The following is a 23,852-nucleotide window of genomic DNA, read 5'->3' on the forward strand; positions in this document are numbered from 1 at the left end:
GTTGACTGCACTGTCGTCGGCAGTATTGTCCTCAGATACATCTCTGCAGCCATTGCGCAATTGTTAGGGAGCCCCTGTTATTGGTTCGGTGTTAATTCAAGATGGCCAGTTCGAGAAGACCCTTCACGATTAGTATGCACGGCATATCCTGATAGTATCGTCATCAAAGTTACGTACCGAGGCTGACATATGCATCTTATAAACAGAGGTCCCCTGCTCCTCTGCAAACATAGGTTCGCCATTCTCTTCTATTTAACTTCACCCCGCTTTATTTCGATTCGACCTGATCATGACGAGATCGTAATCACAAAAAAGACTAACTCTCGTTTGAGGGCTTCTTCAAAGGACCTGGCTTTGATGTCGTCGGACTTGCACTATCTATCTATCTTACACTTACCGTCACATTCACGGATGAACATCCAGACGCCGAGCACAATTGTACGATCACATATGAAGGCGACGGCGCCGACGAGGTACCATTAAAACCAGACCATAATTTGATCACACGGACAGCATTGTATGTTCTCAAATGCCACGATATCCGCGACTTCCCAGCCGGTACGCATGTCCATATCAAGAATGACATTCCGTTGGGTAGAGGACTAGGTTCCTCAGGCGCTGCGGTGGTCGCTGGTGTATTGCTTGGAAGCACCGTTGGAGATCTCGGTTTGTCGAAGGATAGGATGATGGATTATACTCTTATGATTGAACGACACCCGGATAACGTCACTGCTACGATGATGGGCGGGTTCGTTGGGTCGTATTTGAGGGAGTTGGACCCTAAGGACACGGAGAGGAAGGAGATCCCATTGAGCGAAGTTCTCCCCGAGCCCGCTGGTGGCCTGGATACAGGTCTGAGGCCGCCAGAACCACCACTGGGGATTGGTCACCATATCAGGTTTGGATGGGCGCCGGAGATCAAAGCCATTGCTATCATTCCAGATTTTGAGGTTGCGACTGCGACTGCTCGAGGAGTATTGCCAACAGAATACTCAAAGAAAGATTTGGTATGGAAACCCCCCTCCCTCTTTTTTTTTAAAAAAAAGCATCGGCTCTATGGGTTTGTTTTGATTGTCAAGCTTACAAGTTACATGCAGATATTCAATCTACAAAGACTAGCAGTTCTTACAACAGCATTGACTCGATCGCCACCAGACCCAGAGCTTATCTACCAGGCAATGCAGGACAAGGTTCACCAACCGTACAGAAAGACACTAGTATGTTCCGTTTACCGCTAAGCTATGTATTACTGCAGAAGCTAATGCCCACTTTAGATCCCCGCTTTACCCGAAATTCTCACTTCGATGACCCCTCAATCCCACCACGGCCTTCTTGGAATATGTCTCTCCGGCGCCGGCCCCACTATCTTGGCTTTAGCAACTGAGAATTTCGAGAGAATAGCTGAGGAGATATTGGCACGATTTGCTAAGGAAGGTATTCACTGTATCTGGAAGGTCCTGGAGCCAGTTCAAGAAGGGGCTCAAGTGACTGAATTGTGAGAAAGAATTGAATTATAGCTACTTCTTTGCATTGCTGTAGAAGGCACAAGTTTGCCCGGCGCCGAGGCTGAATAGCGCGATTGTTAAGGGACCCGTTTAGAGAGATAGCTAGATTACGATAGATCGCAGACTCGTCGATTCAATTGATTTCCTGGCCTTTTAACGTATTGCTCCGTATCGCGATCGCTTTAGTATAGCAGTGCAGTGTCCTAGCTGGCAATACCGGCCTATGTTATCCGAAGAATACGAATGAGAAATTGTATGGATGTGAGTGGTCAGCTGGCCCAATGGCCTCTGCAAGGTTATCCGTTAAGCGAACGCCGATGGACGGACCTGTAGACACAACACGGCTTCGTCCGATGTCAGGAATCCGCTTTTGCGACAGACAATGCAATCTTAGCTTAGCTTCTCTCGATATTTAATTTCTTCATCCGATCGATCTATTACGTCTAAAATAACAATCCAGCATCTCAAGGGGGGATTTTCACCGAAAACAATGGCTACCACTCGTCGATACGCTACTCTCAACAGAGACACAAACGAAACTAAGATCAAGATTAAGCTGTCCCTCGATGGCGGCTCGCTCCCCGACGAGGCAAAAGATGCGAATCTAGAGGTCCAGGAAGGAGAACAGGTATCTACGGGCCATGCAAGCCAAGTTGCGGGTGGGAACGTTCAGAGTATACATACCGGTATCGGATTCTTGGATCATATGTATCATGCTATGTCGAAGCATGCCGGGTGGAGTTTGGAGATGACCTGTGATGGCGACTTGCATAGTACGTTCTCCACTGCTCGAAAATTATAAAGGATCTTTTTCTCTTACGATTTTGCTAATGCAAAATTATGAATAGTCGATGACCACCACACTGCGGAAGACTCGGCAATAGCTTTGGGGATGGCATTCAAAGAGGCATTGGGTCCAATTCGAGGCTACAAGAGATTTGGGCACGGATTCGCACCTTTGGATGAGGTACGTCATATCTACACTTTCCATAATCACCGGAGAATATTTGCCTAACCAGTCATACTAGGCCCTCTCTCGAGCTGTCGTCGACCTATCGAACCGACCGTATGCCGTTATCGAACTTGACCTAAAACGAGAAAAGATTGGAGACTTGAGTTGCGAAATGATCCCTCATGTTCTTGAAAGTTTTGCGCAAGCAGCCGGTATTACATTACATGTTGATTGTTTGAGAGGGAAGAACGATCACCACAGAGCCGAATCGGCGTTCAAGGCTTTGGCAATTGCATTAAAAGAAGCAACGTCTCGGACGGGTGGCAATGATATTCCGAGTACGAAAGGATTCTTATGATTTTTTTCCTGTGGATACGAGATTGGAATATACGAAACACCATTTGCATGAGCGTCTATCTACTAAGCACGAATCTGATGTTCAACTGTCCCAAGGGTTGCCAACGCCTTTTAAAATGGGAAAGCTAGGCTTTGACTGTACCGCTTCTAGAAGCTGAAGACTTCAAACTTCCCTGTCGCAACTGTCGGATGTCTGCATATGCCATGGATGGGCCGCCAAGAGCCGCATCCCCTACAATTCTTTTGGTCTCTCTGAGTGGACTCGTCGGATCTTTGGCGCCTGTTGGTCATTCTGTTCATGCATATTGCAGCCTATTAATAGCTGGCGTAAGAAGTTTTAACGCCTTCTTTACATGAATTGGAAGGTTTTTGCGCTTTTATATTGCATATATTGAAGGTGGACAGGCAGAAGGGATAGCTTACGCACACCGGGATTTCCTGGCTCAGGAAACAAAGTTAGGCGAGTCTCATGTTACGTAGCTGCCCCGATCTGACCAAACAGAAAGCTTTTTTTCCTGCCTGAGTGACCAGCCTTATGAGCAAAAAAAAAAACGGGCTTTGTGTTTGCTTGCTTTGAAACCTTGAAACGGTTTGATTGCTCCGTACCCGATGGTGTAAGTTCTGGAAGGGGGCCTTCTCATCGGAGCTATGGGTTTACCTATTCTGAGGTCGCGAGACCAAAAGCGAGGATGGGAAAAAAAAGCATCCCAAGCTACCTCGACTAGAGGAGCCTAACTAGGGAATGTGTAATTCCCGGGACCAAACCCGCAAGCCTGCTGAAAGGGAGCTTATTCATCCGCCTCCGCGCAGACGCAAGAAGCTGTCGTAGCTTCGGCTACCGCCTTGGATGACCTCAGAAGTGAGTTCGAGGGAGACACCAGTGCACCGGAATCAATATATCGACGTAGTAGTGATCACTGAAGAGAGAAGATGTATAAAAGCTTCAACTGGGGGACAGACATGAAAAAGAATTCCCTTTAGAAGGCCACCGGATAACACAGACAAACCAATTCAGATACATCAATCACCCGGTCACAACTATAAAATTACAAAAGCTCTTAAAAAAAACAATATTTTAAATTCGTTTCAACCCTTTTTCATACTTAAAATTCAATTCTTGTTACTCAGCCCTTGAAAAAGTAAGCTTTCCGGTCGAGTTCTCCTGAATGTGATGGATGTGTGATTAGATATAAATATCATCATCCTTGGTTGATAACTTCAAAAAACTTACTTTTCTCCTCTTCTTCTTCTCTTCATTTACCTAGAATTCAACTTCTTTTTCGTTCTCAGCAAAACAAAACATTCAAATCAAACATTCACCACCCTCCTCGCATTTTTATACTTCGAATCACGGTGAGTACACACATCTTTTACCTACTCGATTACATAGTTTATCCCCTTAGCTCCGTGTTTCTTCGATGTTTTCGATCTTGGATGCATGAGCAGGCACACATCTCACACAAGTACATCCTATATCGTGATATATTGGCCGAGGGTGCGTCCGCGTCGTCTAGCTATACTGCTTCGGGCAGTGGCCACAGCAGCGACAAGACATCTGCTCATGAATTCACCCGCTTTCATGCTCCATGCTCCGTACATATGCCATGCCATGCTATGCTTGTGCATTTGGTGATGTTCTCTTCTGTGGGTGAAAGAAGCTTGCACTTGCTTGCACTTGCCAGCAACGGGACAGGGTGGAAGTATCCGTTCGTATCTCGTGGCGTCGACGGTCTCCAGTCGTTTGATCCACTTTTGCTCCGAAAGTATAGGGCCCATTGCCTGTTCGGCAAGCTGGTTGCGAGACCTGGTCTGCAGCTTACCATGCGTGCAATGGAAGAATTACCCGAGACGGTAATTCTTGAGAGGGTTCTGGGATAGTTCTGGGACAGTTCTGGGATTGGGCCCCTAGACGAGATGCAGTAATTTGGCATCTCAACAAGCTATCTTTAGGCCCAAATTAGCTGAGATTTCAATTTTCAATTTTCAATTTCAACAGGGAGGTTCAACTTAGCAGGCTTCAGGAGCTTGACCTTGACCTTTGGGGGGGTGGGAGCTTACTTAACTGGAGTTAGTCTGGTTGCTGCTGCTGGCTGGCCTTTCTTTCTCCTCTTTTTTTTGGTCTCCTTTTTCTTAGGCTTATTTCTCCCCCTCATTCCAATCCACTCTGCTTCTCTTGCAACCCAATCTGGGCACCTTTCCCATTCCCATTAATTCCCACAACCTGAACCTGAACTGAAATTAAATCCCACTCCGACCACGTCTCCCCATCTCCATCCCCTCATCCACCATCTATCTATCTCCTACTACCCAGAACCTTCATCTTAAAGAGTCACGTTAACGTTTTTAATGTATTTGCTCTTCCTTCCTTCCTGTCCATTGCCTTCTGTCTTTTTCCTGTGGTTCTAGTCTTTGCTGACGTAGCTTTTCTCGCGCACGGTAGACCATAATCAGTCAACATGGAAGGTACGTTCAGAACCCCCTCTCCCCGTCACGAAACCCAGCTCCAACTCCCACGACATTGTCCTTTTCAATGTCTACCCGGGTTTCGGAGCTCGAGGTCATCGATTAGACTCATCATAGCTAACTTTTTCGTTTTTTTTCGGGCTTACAGAGGAAGTTGCTGCTGTATGTGCATTCTCCGAGTTACCTCCCTGAAACCTGCCCCACCTTTAGAACCTCCACGCACGATGAAGGTTCCTGGGAGACACCACTTTGCTAACATTCTGATTTTCTGTCCTCCAGCTCGTTATTGACAATGGATCCGGTGAGTAGAGCTCCAATAAGCTTCTTTTCTTACGGTAAATGTCGGATGCTAACGTGGAGTGTGATACAATACAGGCATGTGCAAGGGTAAATAAAAAAAAACTCCGCCTCTTTTTCTCTCTCCCCCATCTTTGATTATGTAGAGCTTTATACTGTTGACAGAGTGATACTGATGCATCGAGATTTATACAGCCGGGTAAGCTAATGTCATCTCCGAGCTTATCGGCTACAGTAATTTTTAGTGGCAAATAGCTGACTTTACCCCTTTTAGTTTCGCCGGTGATGATGCTCCACGAGCCGTCTTTCCATCCATTGTCGGAAGACCCCGCCATCATGGGTACGACTCCCCTTATTCTGGTGGAAGAAGAAGATTTATGTAAACTTTTAAGGATGATGATTTGTTAACACCAGCTGTGCTACTATGTAGTATCATGATTGGTATGGGTCAAAAGGACTCGTATGTCGGTGATGAGGCTCAGTCGAAGCGTGGTATCCTTACCCTGAGATACCCCATCGAGCACGGTGTCGTCACAAACTGGGACGACATGGAGAAGATCTGGCATCACACCTTCTACAATGAATTGCGTGTTGCCCCAGAGGAGCACCCAGTTCTCTTGACCGAAGCTCCAATCAACCCCAAGTCCAACAGAGAGAAGATGACACAGATTGTCTTCGAGACATTCAATGCCCCAGCATTCTACGTCTCCATCCAGGCCGTCTTGTCTCTCTACGCTTCCGGTCGTACCACTGGTATCGTGCTCGACTCCGGTGATGGTGTCACCCACGTCGTTCCAATCTACGAGGGTTTCGCTCTCCCACAGGCCATCTCCCGTGTCGACATGGCTGGTCGTGATCTTACCGACTACCTCATGAAGATCTTGGCCGAGCGAGGATACAGCTTCAGCACCACCGCTGAGCGTGAAATCGTTCGTGACATCAAGGAGAAGCTCTGCTACGTCGCCCTTGACTTCGAGCAGGAAATCCAGACTGCCTCCCAGTCCTCCAGCTTGGAGAAGTCTTATGAACTTCCTGACGGTCAGGTCATCACCATCGGTAACGAACGTTTCCGTGCCCCAGAAGCTTTGTTCCAACCATCTGTCCTCGGTCTCGAATCCGGTGGTATCCACGTTACCACCTTCAACTCCATCATGAAGTGCGACGTCGACGTCAGAAAAGACCTCTACGGAAACATCGTCATGTCTGGTGGTACCACCATGGTATGTTTGGCTCTTCCCCCCACGGATTACCCATTTCGGATGTGTAACGCTAACTTGCTTCCCTCGCTACTTTAGTACCCCGGTATTGCTGATCGTATGCAGAAGGAAATCACCGCCCTTGCTCCTTCGTCGATGAAGGTCAAGATCATTGCTCCACCAGAACGTAAATACTCCGTCTGGATCGGTGGTTCCATTTTGGCTTCCCTGTCCACCTTCCAACAGATGTGGATCTCCAAGCAAGAGTACGACGAGAGCGGCCCAAGCATTGTATGTGAAACATTCGAACCCACGTGACTGAGAAGCTTTATTCTAACCGATTCCCAAACAGGTCCACCGCAAGTGCTTCTAAGCGTATTCTTACTTTGGCGCGTTATTTTATCCATTTTCTCAACGGAAAGGGAAAGAGTGGAGTGGAAGGAACTACGAAGGAGATGCATCTATGGGGGGAAAAATTCGACCACTTTTTTTTTGACGAGCTGAAAGGATTCTAGTTTTTTTTGGAAGTCGATTCTGTGAAAGATGAAGGATCCCCAAATCTCGGCTCTAAAAAACGGTGCCGACCATGTTTCTTTTGTTTACTGTGTCTCTGACTTTTTTTTGTACCACTTTGACTGGCTTTCTTTCCTGGACACCCGAAAACCAAAAAAAACCCTCTACTACCATCATCATCATACCCAAAACCCCCTCCTATTCTCATACCACCGACCCACATTTTTTCTTTAAAAATGCTTCTTTTTTTTGAATGTTTTGCTGAGAAACGGGCAATTAAAAATCAACCTTTTTAACCCTTTTTCAAAAATTATGATTCCCATCGTATAAGACTGCTAGGCTGATACATCGTGGCTTTTGCGTGATATGCTTCTCTTTTTTTTTTTCTGTTTGTTTCGGGGATGCGAAGCTTATTTGTTCTTCTAAACTAAACTAAACTAAGCTATAGGATTGAATTATCGACTTGATTATATATACACTCTTGTATACTCCTAGGAGGTATATACAATACATGATTGTATAGATCATTTTGGAAAGGTGAATGTATTAAACATCCTACAAATGCTCACGCATATCTATCAATATATATACAGAGCAGCTGGCTTGCCGTGAACCCCAAAACGCCTACACACCAATACCTTCCTATGATACTAGTCCAGTTCCAGCTATGATACAAAAATAAATGAAAAAAATCCGTAGCAATAATCAAAAGTCCGCAAATAAATCGTCAATTGCCGTCCTCTTCTTCTCTAGAACCTTTTTCGTTGAAGTTGATTTATCGGCAGTCAGGGGTGTTAAAGATCTTCTGTTCGTTTGTAATTCGACTTTTTGTCGTTTTATAACTATTCCTTCGTCTTCCTCTGTTACGTCTATCTGTGCCTTTCGAGTTCGTTGGTGGTTTTGGATAACGAAGGAGTCTCGACTGATTACTTCTCCCGTATCTTCTCCTCCTCCTTCTTCTTCGTCATTTTCTTTAGTGTATAGTTTTGAAGGGGTAGTTTCTTCAATATCGTTGGTAGTATCGATATCCTGATCTGTTGATGTCGTCCCTGTTATCTCTTCATCTGCGAATGGCTTTAGAACCTCATGAACCCTAGCCAGGCATCCTAGCATTACCATACCCATTGCTGCGTATTGTGTAGAAGTGATTAATGTTGTAAAAGCCCTGTGAGCGTTCGGGATTATAGCGATCCATAGTCTTTGTAGTAATACCACGAAGGTCTTGTCGGATTTTAGGAGGGTTGTGAGGGATTCTTCTGAGTCTGAATCCGAGTCTGAATTTGATTCTAGATCTGAGTTTGCATTTGAAACCGAGGGTAATGAGGAGGAAGTATCTTTGTTTTTATCTTTATCTTTATCTTTATCTTTATCTGGGTATGTATGTTGTAGATGGTCTGTTATACGCTCCAACGAGCGTTTGAGCATTTGTAGCCATTTGAACCAGAGGGAGGAACGATGTTGGTTTTTGGTCTTGTAGACGAGGAGGTGTAGGATGTTACGGTCGTTTGTTAAGATTGTGGATAGGGATTTGGGAGATGTTGGGGTTATGAGGGGGGGTGATGGCGGTGGTTTTGATGGTGGTGGTGGTGGCATTTGTGGTTGATGTTGAAGAGGTTTAATTTTCAATTTTTTTTTAATTTTTTGGAGCTTGAAGCTTTAAATTTGGGGTTTATCTCTCTCATCGCATTTTTAAAGCTCCCCTTGTCACGGTCGTCGCGTGTGTAGGTTTCGCTAAAAGAGGTCCAACAGGCTGGCTCCAGTTCTGCGACATCAACTTCACATCATCCTCGTCCTCCCCATCTACTTCACCACCGGTCGTCTTCAATTGAACTATCGTCTAACCCCCACTTCTACGTTTCTTTCCCTAAAACCCCATCAGCACAAGACCAACCAAATAAAAATAATAATAAAACTATACCAAAGAAAAACCAGAAGGAGAATAAAAAACGAAAAAGAAAGAGAAAAAGAAAGAGATCATCATGTCCTCAAACGTCGGTCTCTCCACCCCACGCGGCAGCGGCACCTCCGGCTACGTCCAACGAAACCTCTCCCACATCCGTCCACGCGATCCAAACACCTCATCCTCCCATCCAAAGGACTACGATAAATTCGAAAGACATAGACAACGACAACCGGATAAAGAAATATTGGATCATGACCGGAAGAGGAACGTGGAGGTTAAGTGCTTGGAGTTGAGGGATAAACTTGAGGATGAAGGGTTTGTTTTGTTCTTCTTCTTCTTCCTCTTTTTTACTTTCTTTCTTTCTTTCTTTCTTTTTATATATGTATATGTATATGCATATGTAGATGCATATTATATAATGGTTACAGATGGGATAACCTGGCTGACTTCTCAATGGGTGATCTTTTTTAAAAAAAATATATAGACTGGACGAAGATGAAATCGAAGAACGAGTCTCGGCTTTACGAACCACGTTGATGGGACAATTGGATTCACAAAGAGTCGATGCCAGGGGTTTAAAATCACATCAAGTTCATGAATTGGCACAGGCAAAGATGGGTATGTCACTCCTATCCTATCCCACACACACACACACATACATACATACCCATCCAACCTTCTAACCTATATTTTTTTTTAAAAAAAAAACAGCCGAAAACGCCCGTCTCCAACGCGCCCTCCAAATCTCCTCAGACTACGAAGAAGGCAGCCACTGGAAACGCCAAGCAGAAGAAAAAGTAAGAAGACAAGAAGAGATGGCCGCAATGGAAGTACTAGCCATACAAGAGAGAGAAAAACAAAGACAACGAGAAGTCGAAGACGAAATTAGACGGGAAAAGGAAAAGGATGCTGAATTAAGAAGAAGGAATAGACGGGACAGAAGTGAGAGTAGAAGTCGAAGCAGAAGCCCCAGTAGGAGCAGGAGCGATAGGGGTAGAGGGAGAGGGAAAGATAACGAAAGCAGATCTAGGAGTAGATCTAGGAGAAGTGACAGTTACGATAGTCGTGATAGATCGAGAACTAGGAGCAGGACTAGGAGTGAGAGTCGAAAAGGTGGGAGGAGGAGGGATTCTAGAAGCTTGAGTGGAAGTCGGAGGAGAAGTGAAAGTAGGAGCAGGAGCAGGAGCAGGAGCTACAGCGCTGACAGGGCAAGGAGACGATATGATGATAGTGATTGATTCTTATTGCTATCAATACTTTGGAAGGGATGGTACGATATCAATGGTTGGCGAATTTGTATTTCGAGTTTTCATTAATTGTCATTTGCATCCGTACTCTTGCTATCAGAATGACATAATGGATGTTAACAAAAGCCTGATACTTCTATTGCATCTTGAAGCAGCAATTAATTGATCACAATTCCAAAACTTTATATATAATTTCAAACTGCCATCTTCTCCTCAACTGAAACGCTATCTCCGAAATGCTAAATTTATTCGTTTATTGTTCTTTGGATATAAATTAAGATGTATTTCCAAATCACACACCTATAAAGAAAAACGCCTCCCACCATGCCAATGGTATATCATACAAGCGAGTGTCTAGAAAAGGAAAGGGGGAAAGAAAGTGAAGGGAAAGCACATTTATATCCGTAAAAGAAACATGTTTGTAACATTTAGTAACCCATCAAAAGAAGAAAAGAAGGAGGGAGCGAATTCCCCCACTGCATTAAGCATTAATAAGGGCTAGTTGGTTGGTTAAACTGCTGTATTTAGATCATCGTGAGGCTATTAAAACCGGCCCGGCATGTAAGCCTTTCTACCATAAAACAAGAACTTGAAGAGTATTCTTCTTTCTGTCTTATTCCTCTTTACCCTTCATCTTCAAGTCCCAGGTCATTATTGTCGAATAGAATAAAACACCCCACGTGATTATTGCGGGAAAACGAAACAAAATGAAATATTACCGCTAGCCATATTGCCGAAAAGTAGTTTCCTTAAGAAGGAACTGAAGGGATACGACACATAATTTGTATCGTAGCATTTCCCAAAGAATGCTATGTTGTCATTAATACAAGTCAAGCAAGGGGAGTGGTGTAAAAGCCTCGGTGTGTCATCAGGAGCCAGTAGTATACTTCAAAAGTAAATTCGATAGGTGATGGCATTTTAAGCGTCGTAGTTTCCCTTGTCTACCTTGCTATATCCTCTTGGTCGGTGGATGGCCCAGTATACCGTGTACCCGACGATACCGGCCAATAGCACGCCGCCGATAACAAGGTGAGGTACATGTTGCCGCATCTAATCCACAAGTTGTTAGATTTCGCCGTTCCTTTCGAATTTCATATTGAAAACCCAGAATCATAACTTACCCAGAAAATGGTCTGAGCATCCTGTGTATGCCAAGAGCTGCCCTTGTACACCCTAAAGAAGCTCCAATCGTTATGTTGCTGCTCCTTAGACATCAATATCCTCACCCTATCCATCTCATCAAGTTGCGTTCCAGTCCATTTCTTCCAAATAATACTTAGAAATAAGGGACCGGTCGATGCCATGATTGTGATGTAGGGCATTACCCAATGTCTATCGTAGCTCTGTAGAACCTCGGTGACATGGACGAAGAACTTGTGTTCAGGGATAGCAGACATGACGTCGTTGGAGATTCCGGTTGGGTCTGTTTTACGGGCGACAGAGGGGTAGGCGAGAAGTGGATCGAGTTTGCGTCGGCAGCCCTGGTAGTAATATACATGTTAGCTTTTTTTTGTTGTAACCTTCTCTATTTGTGCAAGAGGGTTTCTTTGAAGGTATATAAGAACACATACGACATCAAGATCGATGTAAATGCCACCAAATTTCCTGAGAGCGAAGTAGCGGATGACGTCGGCTCGCATGATGGGGTGGTCATAACCGTCGAAAGTTTCCAGGAACCATGGGTACTCCTTTGCGATGAACTCGCGGGCCGATTCGTCCGTCCACAGCTATCGGGTCGAAAGAAAATCACAATTAGCTTTATACTATAAACATTTCCACATATTGGATTTCGGTAGACACATATCTAGCTAGCTAGCTAGCTAGAAACGAAAAAAGAGAAAGTAAAAGACTATCATACCTTATACTCCCAATCGGGATGTAAATCTAAACACAACTTCTGCGGCGCCTTCCATTTCTCAGGAATATCGGCAGTCTTGTATGTCTGATGGATGATCTTTGGCACCAACGCAGGACGTTTTGTGAACTCATCGGGAGCATCGAGTGCGACTTCAGCCTTAGGGATGAGGTCTTGGGAAACATCCTCGAAGAGGAGGGAGATTAATGTCGAGGTCGTATAGACGCCGTAAGCGAGGCCGATAGCGACGGCAATGAGGAAGTAGACGAAGGCTCGGCGCATTGTTGCTGGTAGCTTTTATCGCGCACACCTCTCGTTTTCCTGGGTTGGGTTTGCCCTTGTAACCCTCTCTCTCACTGTCACTCTCACTTTCTCTTACTCTCTTGTGTATTTTTTTTCCCAAGGAGGGGTGTTTCGTATTTTTTGTGGTGTTCCCTGTAGAGAGTTTGAGGCCTGTGGGAAGGAGGTTGAGAAGAGTAAGAGAGTAAGAAAGTAAGAGAGTAAGAGAGGTTTGTGCAACTGCTGGATCAGAGCATACCCGGTTGTCCAGTTGGATGAGGGAGCGAAGGCAACGACCTGCGAAAGCCGTCGTCACAGGGGGGCTGCACCCCGATGGGGCCAAGCGGGAGACCCGGTGGAGACTTGGCGTTGCTTGGTTACTCTGTTACTGTGGAAGAAAGTACGTCGGCTTCGGGGCTGAACAGACGCCGAAATCGCGAGATGATGTTGACATTGATCATGATATCAGACTATACAGCACTGATATCTCGAGAAATTAAAATGAGATGAGACGAAAAGAGCCGTGCATGATGATTATGATGTCTCTCTTAAACAGTTTTTTATTTTTATTTTTTTAAAAAAGGGTCCTCTCGATTATATCCTTACCGATCCGAACTATATGTACTAATTGACTTAAGTTAGTTCAGTAATTTACAATGCATGCGCATGTACATACATGCCATCCATGTGTCTATGTATACGTATGCCCTTTCTCTTTTAACATTCCATACGATATACTATACTAGCTAGGTATACCACCACTAGCTCGATATTGCCAGCCAGCATGTAAAGAAACGTGACAGAAACTTAAGTGTTTGAATATAATAATATTGGTGGGTCTTTCGCCGTTTCAAAGCTCGCCTCAGACCTGTCCCAATCCGGCAATTTCTCCAGAATTTTTCTCAACGTCCGGCACAACTTAAACTTATCACTATCACACACGCACACACACAATACATACTCTCAAACCATAACCTCCTCTCCCCCCACCACTACAGCAGTACCTCACGCGCACACACACGCACTCTCCCAAAATGGACTCCTCTTCAGGCTCAGAATTTAACCTCACCGACCTCTCCCAAAACGATAAGAAAGAACTCCAACAATTCGTTTCAAATGAGGCTCAAAAGGCTAAAATCCAGTCCAGTACGCATTGACTCTCTATCCATTCACCTTTTCTTCTCGTTAGATACCGAAAAGAAAAAGAAAATAGAAAAGAAAAAAAACAATACTAACATTTCTATTTGAACAGCCGTCCACTACCTAACCGACATGTGCTGGAAACGCTGCGTCACCTCCAAAATCTCTTCGGGACAGATGGACTCCTCCGAACGCCCGTGCATGGAAAACTGCGTCGACCGCTACATTGACTCTCAGATGGCAGTTCTGAAGCACCTGGAGCAGCTGAGAGGCTAGATCTTCTCCCTCATATCCTACCATAGTAAAATACTTATATTGGGGGGAGGGGGAATATATCGACTGGAGGGAGGGAGGGAGGGAGGGGCTAAGGCTTCTAATACACCTCTTAAACCTCCTTCATACTTGACGCTCGAGGGCACACTGTCCTTTTTTCTGTATTGTATATATATGTATTTGTTACACTTCTTGCAACGGGTATTACTAGACTTCTTTTATGATTACTGTTTTGGCGGAGTTTTTATGATTACTACTGGTTAACAGGCCAAGGAAGAAAAAAAAAGGATGAGAAGGAGAATTGTTTATAATCATGACATAAACGCCACACCTTACATATAAAATCGAGGGAACTGGAGGCTCGAGAGACAGAGAGAGGGCAGCCTAACAAAGAGAAGGGAGGAAGGGGGGGGGGGAAGATAACTTAGCTATGGCATCTGTGCATATGTGATCCAGCATAAACACGCTTAAATGACGAAATATACCATCCAATCCGTCAAAGCTAAAATGGACGAAACACGGCAGAAGAACGCTTGTGCACATAATCACATACATAGTACATACATCACTGCATCTGTTTCTTAAAATATCCCAGTTTTCTGTTCTGTTTGTTTGCGTATAAAAAAAATGGTTGTTCCTTTTCTCGCCTCGAAAGTTTCAGATCCATATCCCGTGCGGAAAATGCCTGCCTAGTTAACAGTCGACCCCAAAAAAAGGGGGTACACACAACCTGTCCGATTAAACGTATACGAATGTAAGTACCTCATGCACATGTTAACATCCAATGTACCCTTTTTTTGGTTCGAATTCGTTTCTTTAAACATACTATGTGGGGCCAATTCCCATAATAACGATAATTCTTTCCATATGCTTGCTGTATTCAACAAGATTTTCGTACATTTTCGTTCCGTTTCTGTGTATACTATTCTACCGGCAGCAGGCAATGAACCGAGGATAATTGGCGTTTATACCGCCTTCATGTAAGAGCTACGTACTAAAGTAGATAGCTACCTCCAAGCTACCCTTGCTTTTAATCACGAGTACTTTTTAACTTCTAGATTTTTTTTCCATCCAAAAGATCTAGAAAAGGATAATTCCCTGCAAAAAACGGAATAGTAAGTTTCACATCTCGCCCCCCTCCCATAGCTTGTAACCAATTGCCAATCGATCGTACACAGATGGTGTTTATACCGAGAGTATTTTAGAAAATACTATAAGTACTTATATTTAGCATTTTTTCTCGTAGGCTACCTATTTAGCGCGGGGAAACTATTTAGCTAGTATGCAAAATAGTCTCGAGGACAGCATATGACCCCCCGTCCATTGCATATACGCCAAATTGCAATTGGGCTTTTCACAAGCTAATTAACTAACATAAAAAGGTTTCCTCGCGAATAGGTACCTTTTAGATAGAGATACGAAGCTATACCAAGAAACTAGAATAAGAACAGAAAAGAAGATAATGAATTAGATCATATGATTAATATCTCGCCCGTGTGGGGGGTAAAAGAAGGGATCTCAATTAGCTAGCTAACATAGCTAACTGAAGCTGTGCCTCCCCCCCTCCTTGTATCTACTGAAATTTGGAAAATTTTGAATAATTGAATAATTGGTATTTGATATTTGATATTTGATATATTTCGGGTCGTCAAGGTAGGTTCACAAGCCATTTCGACCATGGCCAGTGATCCCCACGTCAACAGTAGTGAGTAGTAAAGAATCGAAAAGAGCTAACTTTTTTTCCCCTCCCAGCCTATCGTACAAGATAAACACCACCCCTTTCCTAGAAACCAAAATCCCAAAAAGAAAAGATGAAAAAAAAAAAAAAAAATGTGTAGTCTCCAAAGAAAAATCCCGTGAAACCTGGAAGATACCCTGTCCCAAAAAGATCCAAAGAAACCGTTTTTTTCTTTCTCCTTTTTCCCTTCTTTTTTCGTTTTCGTTTCCGTTAAGGTAAAAAAAAGTCGTAACCCACACCCCCCCATTCCATAAAAACAGAAAAAAAAATAACCTAACCAAAAAATATAACCCCCAAAGAGCCGTTAAAAGGAAAGTAAGAAAGAGAGAAACCCAACCGATTTTTCTTGAAAGAGTAGATTGAGTTATGTTGTGTGTGTGTGTGTGTCGTATCGTATTCATCCCCACCCTTGATAGCAAAAAGATAAAACAAAATGTCGTAACCTTGCAAAGGAGCATGCGTGTAGCAAAGCTAAACTAGCTCCTGTTAAAAAATAAAAAAAAGCATAAAAAAATATGTAAAAGAGGGTTGCTTCTAAATGAGTGTATGAAGAGAGAGTGTGAAGGAGGGGGTGTATTAGCATTAGCAAATAACTCCTCTGCTTTGATATGTCCTGATCCGAACAAAAAAAGAGAATCGAAATCAAAAGGGTTCAAAAAACTCGGATCAGGAATAATAAAAACAATTGTACAAAGAAACCAAATGGATCGATCGAGATCGAGGTAGATAGAACGTATGCAGTGCTTGCAAAGGGAACTCGTGTGGAATAAGCCGTAAAATAATAGCCCACGTTGCAGAGATAGACCAGAATAAAGCAAATGGTATGCCGCCGTTGTAAAAAAGCCGAAAAAAACGAAACAAAAAAAGCAATAGATACCGGGGTATTTGAGAGAGAACCAGAGTAAGGAAAAACATCAAAAGGTTAAGCAAATGCTTAAATGTCGCTCAAAATGCAGGTCGCAAAAGGTCCGCAAGTATAAGTCGGTGTAGTAATATTCACAAATGAAGCGAAGTTCCGTAGATGAGGAATCCAGGAGAGAGGGGTGGGCCGATGCCTGTGGCCTGAAATGATTACCAATGTAACACTGGTGTATTCGACTCGTCGTTGCTGTTGTGTCACCTCCTGTCATTTTGACGCATCGAGATTAGACGCGGGACCTGACAGGATGAGAGGTCGAGGCCAACAATTTCCTTTCGTTGGGTGAAGCATGTTGGTTTACTAAACGCTGAACGTTTGCGGAATCATATTCTGCGTCCCTTAAGACCAACAACCAGGAGGGCAATGATAGCACCGATGACGAGGATGCCGACGACGCTCATGACTCTGTTGACGTTTCTCCACCATCTCGCGTTGTCCCATCTTCGACCTTCCTCGTAGGTGGTGAAGCTTGGTAGAGATTCGGTGTCGACGCTCTCCTCATAATGGGTGATGCTTGGGCCGCGAACGTGGTTGGATTGGCTTGGTGGGACCACGGCGCCTTGGACTGCCTGTCGGATTTCTTGCCTCTCCCTTCTTTCCCTTCGCTTTTGTTCTGGCAGAGGATGGAAAGCACCAATGAACCAAGCTACAAAGCAACAGTCAGTAAAAGGAAGTATGCAGTAGAAGTGTGGATTACTTGAACCTACCAATGGGAAAGACAAATCCAACACAAGCCAACACAAGATGGATGTTGAAACGCTCTGATCGGTTGATAGGATAGGTCTCGAGATGAGGTTGGTTGAATTGATCTTGAAGATCTCGGCCTTCAGGGTTGAAGGTACCCATCCATAAAGATCCAGCGTTGGAAGCGTGAGTAGCAATACGTTGAATACGAGCAGGGCGAGGTCGCTGAACAGGAGTTATGGCGAGGTCATCGTCAATGGATTCCTCTCGATGGTGAGGTAGAGGTGTTCCACGGCCATAATATACTCTGTCAATCGTTTCATATTAGCATATATTTGTTCCGCTGCATGTCCCCTGCAACCGCTTATGAGGGAGGGGGTTGTCTCACCTTGCCCATTCGGGAACAGTCTGCGGGTTATAAGAGGAAGCCTTGCTGGATTGCCTGTTTAGGTCAACGGGAGAACCAGAGGAAAAGACAGTTGCCCTCTGGCTCTGAAGTCCTTCCGTCTGTAAAATTTGCGGGCTAAATCCCTTGGTGTTATGAACATTTACGGAAGGTCCAGAAGCACCAAAATTGGGCTCAACTTCGGAAATAGATGTAGAACTCGTATTGTACCCCCAAACCAGTCTGGCTAATGGGTTTGAAATCTTCCTACCATTACTCGAGTGGATCGCACGTGAGACTTCATAATCTTGTACCGCCTGCATTCGCGCTCGTTTAGGCTTGTTAATTTTCAGTGGGGCGGGTGCGTTTGTTTCTGTCTCAAGAATCCAGGAAAGTGCGGGTTGGATTTCGGGAAACTGCTCTGCGTCTATCGGTGGGGTGACATCAGGACTTGAGGCTTCAATTTCCTGCAAAGTTCTTGCCTTTTTGAGGATCGGCTTGAGCAATTTCGGTAAACTAGTCGGTGAGGGAAGTGGTTCCGCTATTTCCTGAAAGATTGGTCCCACGGAACGTTCTGGCGGAGTAGGAAGCGGTCGGGTAGGTGGTAGCCCGATAGCACTGATGCTTGAAATGTACGAATTTGTCGAGTGCTTGCTCGATACCCTTGTTACCTGTGTAAATGAACCACGGCGCAGGCGCTGGAATTCGTTGGAACGGGATCGCGGTCGAGAACCTGCCGAATTTGTAGTAGAAGATCTGCTGCGGGTACCTGTGCTAACGGATCTAGGATTGGATCTTGACCTTGAGCGACCGGACACTGGAGTTGCTGCAAGTGGGCTGTGAGGAACCAAGCGAATTGTTGATCTTACGCCGCGCTCTGGGATTGGTGGGGGTGGCGGAAAATTTGCAACTATAAAATTACGGATTTCTAATGATGATTTTGGTTCTGTTGAAAGTGTCGATATAGATGTTTGTGCTTTAATTTGTTTTATGCTGGAGCCGGCAGTATAATCTGGTGAAGGAGTGTGTTCTGAAGTTGGCAAAGGAAAAAACGAAGAAAGATCGTGGTCAGCAGACTCGCTGGTGTTAGATGAAAGAGTGGACGCCGATGGCTTAGCAGAGACTTTGGCGGCATTCGCTGTCGAATTGCTCCTGCGAACGAATCTGATTGTCGAAGTATCCTTTGGCGGACCACTATATTATTTAAATGTCAGCGCCTATTCCCCATTACGGCTATTTTAAGCAGAGCGGAAGGCCATCATGATTATGTTTTTCGTCCTGATACATATGACGAAGGTGGAGGGGGAACCCAAGCAGGGCTTAGAATTTCAAAATAATTGTGCCCGTCGACAAGTGTAAGAGAGTAAAACGTTTACTTACGTGTAAGGTGGAGGCCCCGAGGGGACCCTGATATCTGAGCTCTTAACATTTTCGGTTCGGCTGGTGCTTCCAATAACCTGGATTGTCAATCTGCTGCCTCGCTTCTCAGGCGACGAGCTGCGGTCCGTCTTTGAGGTTCGTTTACTTCTGACACTTGTGCCCCTCGACGGTACACCTTCGTTTTCATCATTGTATCTGCTGAGAAGATTAAGACCAGTTTCCAGGGATCCTGTGCGAGAGTGTTGCGACCCTTTGGCTGGCAAATTGTGGAACAGGGCCTGGGATGACGCTAGCGAACTTGAAACATCCTCCGTTTGCTTGACCCCGGCATTTATCTGTGAGTTCGACCTCTGGTGAAGAGCCCGCCGTCTCTCGGTCGCCATTGTCGGTATATGGTCGAATTGCTTCGAGTAAATTGTTCCAGAAAATAAAAAATAGATATTAAGATATTGTTGTTTGTCGGTGGGCCCAAGGGTCTAAAAGAGGGTCGGAAACAATATAAATTCGAGATCAAATTCTTGTTAAATTTTTATTTTTTTTTGTTCCGAACAGGTATCCACCAAACAATGCAATGTCGTTTTGTGTAGAATTTTGTTTTTAATCAGAATAAAATATCGTCGTCATATAATATAAGGGCATGAGAATTGCGTTAGATTTGCTGGAATGAGTAGCAGAATGTTACGGGTAAACGAAGTGGGCAGTTGGCAAATCGATAAAAGTCAAAAACTGGATAAAAGAATGGCTGGCTGAATATACGCCGTCGTAAAAATGATATATAAAAAAAGAGCGTGGAGGTCGTAATGACGATAAAAAAAAGAGTGACTATGTCGAGGTAAAAGAGCGACTTTGGCAGATTTTTCTGTCTATAACTAAAAATTCATGGTGATGGCGGCTGTTGAGGTGCTTCTACCAGCTGATTCGTGGCCCCCTCGTCCTGGAAGCTCCTCCTCAAACCACACCTTCCGACTAACGCTGGGATTTTCCGAAGATAGTAAGTTAGAACTCCCCGAAACACCACAATCTACCAAAAGAATGTAATTCCGTCTTCAACGACTGTCGATGACGAAGAAAGCAGGAAATAAGATGTCTGGTTTTAGAGACAGGTGGGAAGCGGAGGGGAAACGTGACGGATGGAATGAGAAGGCCGTTGGGAGTCCATGTGGTTTTGATGTCTCCCCTAGTATGCTGTTCTCGTCCAGCCCACTTTTTTTCGCCGCCGCTTCGACATTGAAATTATGTGAAGGGGCAGCGTAGGGCCGGTCACGTTTTTTCCGAGTCTGGTACTTTTTCAGACACCGGATCACCAAAGTCAACTTCACCGTGGAGTTTTCCCATTTTCGCACACAGCCCCCAGCGGCCAAATGGCACTAGCGGTTCTAATTGGTTCTTGATCCAGCTGAACCTCCATCCATTGGATCGCTTGGGTGTTCGTGAGCTTGACGTATTACCCCCCCTTCCATAGTAAGAAGCAGGAATTAGGAGGTCTCCGTCCCATTCGCTGAGGCTTGATTCACTTCGCCGTAACAAGCAGCTCTCGCTGAAGAAAAAAAAAACTGCTCAGAAATGGATTCAGGAGCATAACGGTGTTGTTGTCACCTGCAGGAGGCTATCACGTTGTAGCAGGAGAGCTAGCCTGGGGACGGGTTTATGCAAGGTACCGGAACCTGCTGTATGGAGACGTGAACCCTGTGAAGGGCATGGTGGTGCCTGTGCGACTGGCAAAACAACATGGTCATTTCCCTGCCGTCTTACACCTTACGCCATGAAGTGGAGTTTTTTCTTTGGTGGGTACGTGGGTTCTTTCTCGCATACGGGTTCGGCGTAGTGAGGATGACAGGAAGAACGACTGTCCACGGACCAGGCACCGGGGTTCCCTAACCTTCGACTTTCTTGACGCCCAATCAGCCTGTAGGTCGACCTAGATCCGGCTATGCGGTAAATAGGAGAAGACGAGCTCGATGGAAGCCGAACGCGAAGAGGTGTTTGAGGAGATGCGGCCTTGGTCACCGGCCACCCTGAATTGACCAATCAGCTTTGGCGCTTGTGTCTCCTTAAACGACGATGAACATGGGGGTGTTCTCCACCGTGGCTGTTACCGGCCATTGTTGGCCTGATATAGGGCTCCGAAGACCTTCGAGGGTTTATATCTAGCCATATCTGCCTGCATGTTGTCGTGGCATGCAATTGTTCGTTCAACGGAATCATGGGAGGTGAAGATAAGAGGTTGGGTTAAGCTCCGAGGTTCTTGAGTCTGCTTAGGCGCTGAGCATCAACATGGCGTTCACCTTCAGAGACTGTGTACATACTACTCCAAACCCCGGCACCCATGATCCATGTGCGTGTTACGGCAAACACCAATAGTTGGATACTCTGTACTAGCTATCCTGTGTTCTTCTATTGTTAGATATCTCCCCGACTGGAATTTTATTTTGTCTAGAACTTCGGATCTTTGACTTCCTCAAGGGAGTAGGTGATCCTAAATTATTTTTTTCTTTCTTCTTCAGGTTTAAATTTAAAATTTTTCTATTTAAAAATCAATAAAAAAAGTTTCTTCATCAAGGTCGTCCTTGTTGGATGCAATATGCATATAGTATCTGTATATTGCAAGTCCAATTAAACCCTAACCAGTTTTTTGCACGGGCCGTCGTGATAATCTCCCAACATCACCCTCACTTGAGCACGCGTACGTATGTACCCCTCTATCACAATATCACGTCGTTGCTTATCGGAGATATACGATATCCTGCCATCTCGATTACGTTGGTTCACGGATGTTAATTTTAATGAATCGGTACCTGCATAACACCCAGATGCCCATCCCGTATAACAAAGGTCGAGGCTGCGTATAAAAAGGAACAATGAATGGTATTTCATTATAAAATAAAGAGAAAAAAAATGGAGAGGATGGGAATCCCAAACCCACTAGCTCAAAACTACCTGTCGGTCATTAAAATCACAGGTCGGCGCTGGCGGCAGAGGCAGCGCTCGCCTTAGCCTTGGAGCCCCTTGGCTTCGACTCCTTTGTTGGCTTGACCGACTTCCTGTAGGACCTGATCAGGGCGGATGCACGAGAAATGGCATCCTCACGCAGATCGGCACGGTATCCCTTCTTGGTGGTGGAGTTGGCAATTTGGACGTAAGCCCTGCGTCGCAAGTTAGCATTTTTCTTCCTCCCCACAACCCCTCCAAATGGTGTCTTATATCAAAGGGCTAGACGTACTTTCGCGAGGTCTTCGATGGCTTGTACGATTGGGAGATGGTAGCACCGGTACCCTTCTTCTTGGTCAGGAGCGAGATTCCTCCCTTGCCAGATGGAACGATTCCGATAGCCTGTCAATCATTCACCGAAAGATAGTCGAAAAATTAATATCATATCTTCTGTTGAAAAAAAAAAAACCTCCTCCCCTTCCACCAGATCGATCTAAATTCTCAAACTACCCCTCGGGTTGCAACGGATTTCAACGAACCTGGTTGTTGATGGCACCAGCGTGCTATAAATCGTCACCAAGAATAAGTTAGCGTTCCGTTCCACCTGTCAAGATATCATTCCGTAGAAATTCCATAGAAACACAGAAAAGAACGATTCCTCTCGATATCTCCGGAAACAAGTCCAAAATGGGAATCCAACCTTTCTCGAGTGAACGTTCCTCAAGTTCAACGGATCACGGCTCAGCCTGACTCCGCTGCCAGTCTTCCTCTTGACGAGGAAGCTGGAGTTGTTGCGGGTGATTTCCCATAGAAGGTCACTATAGCATCATCCAGACAGCAATCCATCAGCATTTCTGTTTTTTTGTTTCTTCCTTCAAATCAAAATTCCCAATTCTCATCCTCCCCCCTCTCTATCATTTCAAAAATTCGGAGAATAACATGGCAGTATCGAGGCAAACGTACGAGGAAGCTGGGTAAGACATTATGGCGGTGATTTCTTGCGAGAATTTGACGTTTATTCTGTCGTTTCTATCGTGATATATGATCTAGTGTTGAGGACGAATATTGAAATCTCTTGATTGATTTTGAGTGTTTGATTTGTGGGCTTGGAGGGCAAGAGCCTGTTATTCCAAAACGGCTGTTTTAAACCAGACAAACACTTTGGCTTCAACGTTCTATTCAACACATCTGTTAAATTACAACACTTCGCAACACCATTTTGTGGTATATCTAGAATCGATGGCTGAGCTCGAGGAGGACAGCTATAACTGATCCTTACCGCGGTACCGGCGATAAGGGCCTTGTGTGGCCTCCTGTCGATAACATCTAAGTACTAGTTAGCTGCACCCCTTCTGTGAACATAATTTAACAATCTTCCTACCGTCACCAACAAGGAGCCGCAGTGTGAAATACAAGCATCCGCTATTTCATTTCCCAAGACCGAACCTTGCATCCTTTAAAACCACAACCTGCGTTATGCCGAAAAATAATACACGATTCGAGACTCTCCTCATAGACCCTAATATGTAAAACGGTAATAGATACACAATCAATGTTTCTAATTTTACTAATTCAAAGAATAATATAGTTTGGGGGAGAACACTACAACCATTGATAAATACAAGCTTCCCCGGGGGCTCGGCACAGCCTCGTTTAGCATATTTCCAGCCTCAGTAATCCGGGATCTCTCCCACCCCAAAGCATTGGCTAGACATAGCTGCAAGCCTCATGTCACGATATTACCCTTTTAGGTAAAATATCCCAGAGTGTTGAATAGGATAGAAATCTTGCATACTCCTAGCGCCTCGCCTCGAGACTAATTCCAAAATATCCATATG

At 44.8% G+C, this 23,852-nt stretch overlaps 9 protein-coding genes across 9 annotated transcripts; 5 read left to right on the top strand and 4 right to left on the bottom strand.

The window, feature by feature from the left end:
* Positions 1–101: 101 nt before the first annotated feature.
* On the top strand, positions 102–1,499 carry AOL_s00215g553 (uncharacterized protein; the record flags this gene model as incomplete). The annotated part of the gene is made up of 5 exons (XM_011129755.1): positions 102–132; positions 207–233; positions 346–1,007; positions 1,098–1,217; positions 1,275–1,499. The coding sequence occupies 5 exons, from the start codon at positions 102–104 to the stop codon at positions 1,497–1,499; spliced, it is 1,065 nt and encodes a 354-aa protein (XP_011128057.1).
* A 496-nt stretch (positions 1,500–1,995) lies between these two features.
* AOL_s00215g554 (uncharacterized protein) lies at positions 1,996–2,815 on the top strand (the record flags this gene model as incomplete). Its single annotated transcript, XM_011129756.1, has 3 exons — positions 1,996–2,278; positions 2,354–2,472; positions 2,534–2,815. The coding sequence occupies 3 exons, from the start codon at positions 1,996–1,998 to the stop codon at positions 2,813–2,815; spliced, it is 684 nt and encodes a 227-aa protein (XP_011128058.1).
* Positions 2,816–5,270: 2,455 nt separating this feature from the next.
* AOL_s00215g555 (uncharacterized protein) lies at positions 5,271–7,143 on the top strand (the record flags this gene model as incomplete). Its single annotated transcript, XM_011129757.1, has 9 exons — positions 5,271–5,277; positions 5,426–5,439; positions 5,557–5,578; positions 5,653–5,664; positions 5,770–5,773; positions 5,849–5,914; positions 6,005–6,794; positions 6,870–7,061; positions 7,123–7,143. The coding sequence occupies 9 exons, from the start codon at positions 5,271–5,273 to the stop codon at positions 7,141–7,143; spliced, it is 1,128 nt and encodes a 375-aa protein (XP_011128059.1).
* Positions 7,144–7,988: 845 nt separating this feature from the next.
* On the bottom strand, positions 7,989–8,876 carry AOL_s00215g556 (uncharacterized protein; the record flags this gene model as incomplete). Its single annotated transcript, XM_011129758.1, has 1 exon — positions 7,989–8,876. The coding sequence occupies one exon, from the start codon at positions 8,874–8,876 to the stop codon at positions 7,989–7,991; it is 888 nt and encodes a 295-aa protein (XP_011128060.1).
* Positions 8,877–9,262: 386 nt separating this feature from the next.
* On the top strand, positions 9,263–10,424 carry AOL_s00215g557 (uncharacterized protein; the record flags this gene model as incomplete). Its single annotated transcript, XM_011129759.1, has 3 exons — positions 9,263–9,501; positions 9,671–9,804; positions 9,898–10,424. The coding sequence occupies 3 exons, from the start codon at positions 9,263–9,265 to the stop codon at positions 10,422–10,424; spliced, it is 900 nt and encodes a 299-aa protein (XP_011128061.1).
* A 927-nt stretch (positions 10,425–11,351) lies between these two features.
* On the bottom strand, positions 11,352–12,570 carry AOL_s00215g558 (uncharacterized protein; the record flags this gene model as incomplete). Its single annotated transcript, XM_011129760.1, has 4 exons — positions 11,352–11,483; positions 11,555–11,914; positions 12,005–12,160; positions 12,292–12,570. 4 exons carry the CDS (start codon positions 12,568–12,570, stop codon positions 11,352–11,354), a joined length of 927 nt encoding a protein of 308 aa, XP_011128062.1.
* Positions 12,571–13,601: 1,031 nt separating this feature from the next.
* Positions 13,602–13,983, top strand: AOL_s00215g559 (uncharacterized protein; the record flags this gene model as incomplete). Its single annotated transcript, XM_011129761.1, has 2 exons — positions 13,602–13,713; positions 13,820–13,983. 2 exons carry the CDS (start codon positions 13,602–13,604, stop codon positions 13,981–13,983), a joined length of 276 nt encoding a protein of 91 aa, XP_011128063.1.
* A 2,977-nt stretch (positions 13,984–16,960) lies between these two features.
* Positions 16,961–19,469, bottom strand: AOL_s00215g560 (uncharacterized protein; the record flags this gene model as incomplete). Its single annotated transcript, XM_011129762.1, has 4 exons — positions 16,961–17,283; positions 17,345–17,628; positions 17,710–18,900; positions 19,087–19,469. The coding sequence occupies 4 exons, from the start codon at positions 19,467–19,469 to the stop codon at positions 16,961–16,963; spliced, it is 2,181 nt and encodes a 726-aa protein (XP_011128064.1).
* Positions 19,470–22,039: 2,570 nt separating this feature from the next.
* On the bottom strand, positions 22,040–22,997 carry AOL_s00215g561 (uncharacterized protein; the record flags this gene model as incomplete). The annotated part of the gene is made up of 5 exons (XM_011129763.1): positions 22,040–22,229; positions 22,307–22,416; positions 22,554–22,577; positions 22,715–22,832; positions 22,978–22,997. 5 exons carry the CDS (start codon positions 22,995–22,997, stop codon positions 22,040–22,042), a joined length of 462 nt encoding a protein of 153 aa, XP_011128065.1.
* Positions 22,998–23,852: the final 855 nt, after the last annotated feature.

This window comes from Orbilia oligospora (genome assembly GCF_000225545.1).
Source record: "Orbilia oligospora ATCC 24927 unplaced genomic scaffold scaffold00215, whole genome shotgun sequence".
In the NCBI taxonomy this organism is placed as follows: Eukaryota; Fungi; Ascomycota; class Orbiliomycetes; order Orbiliales; family Orbiliaceae; genus Orbilia; species Orbilia oligospora.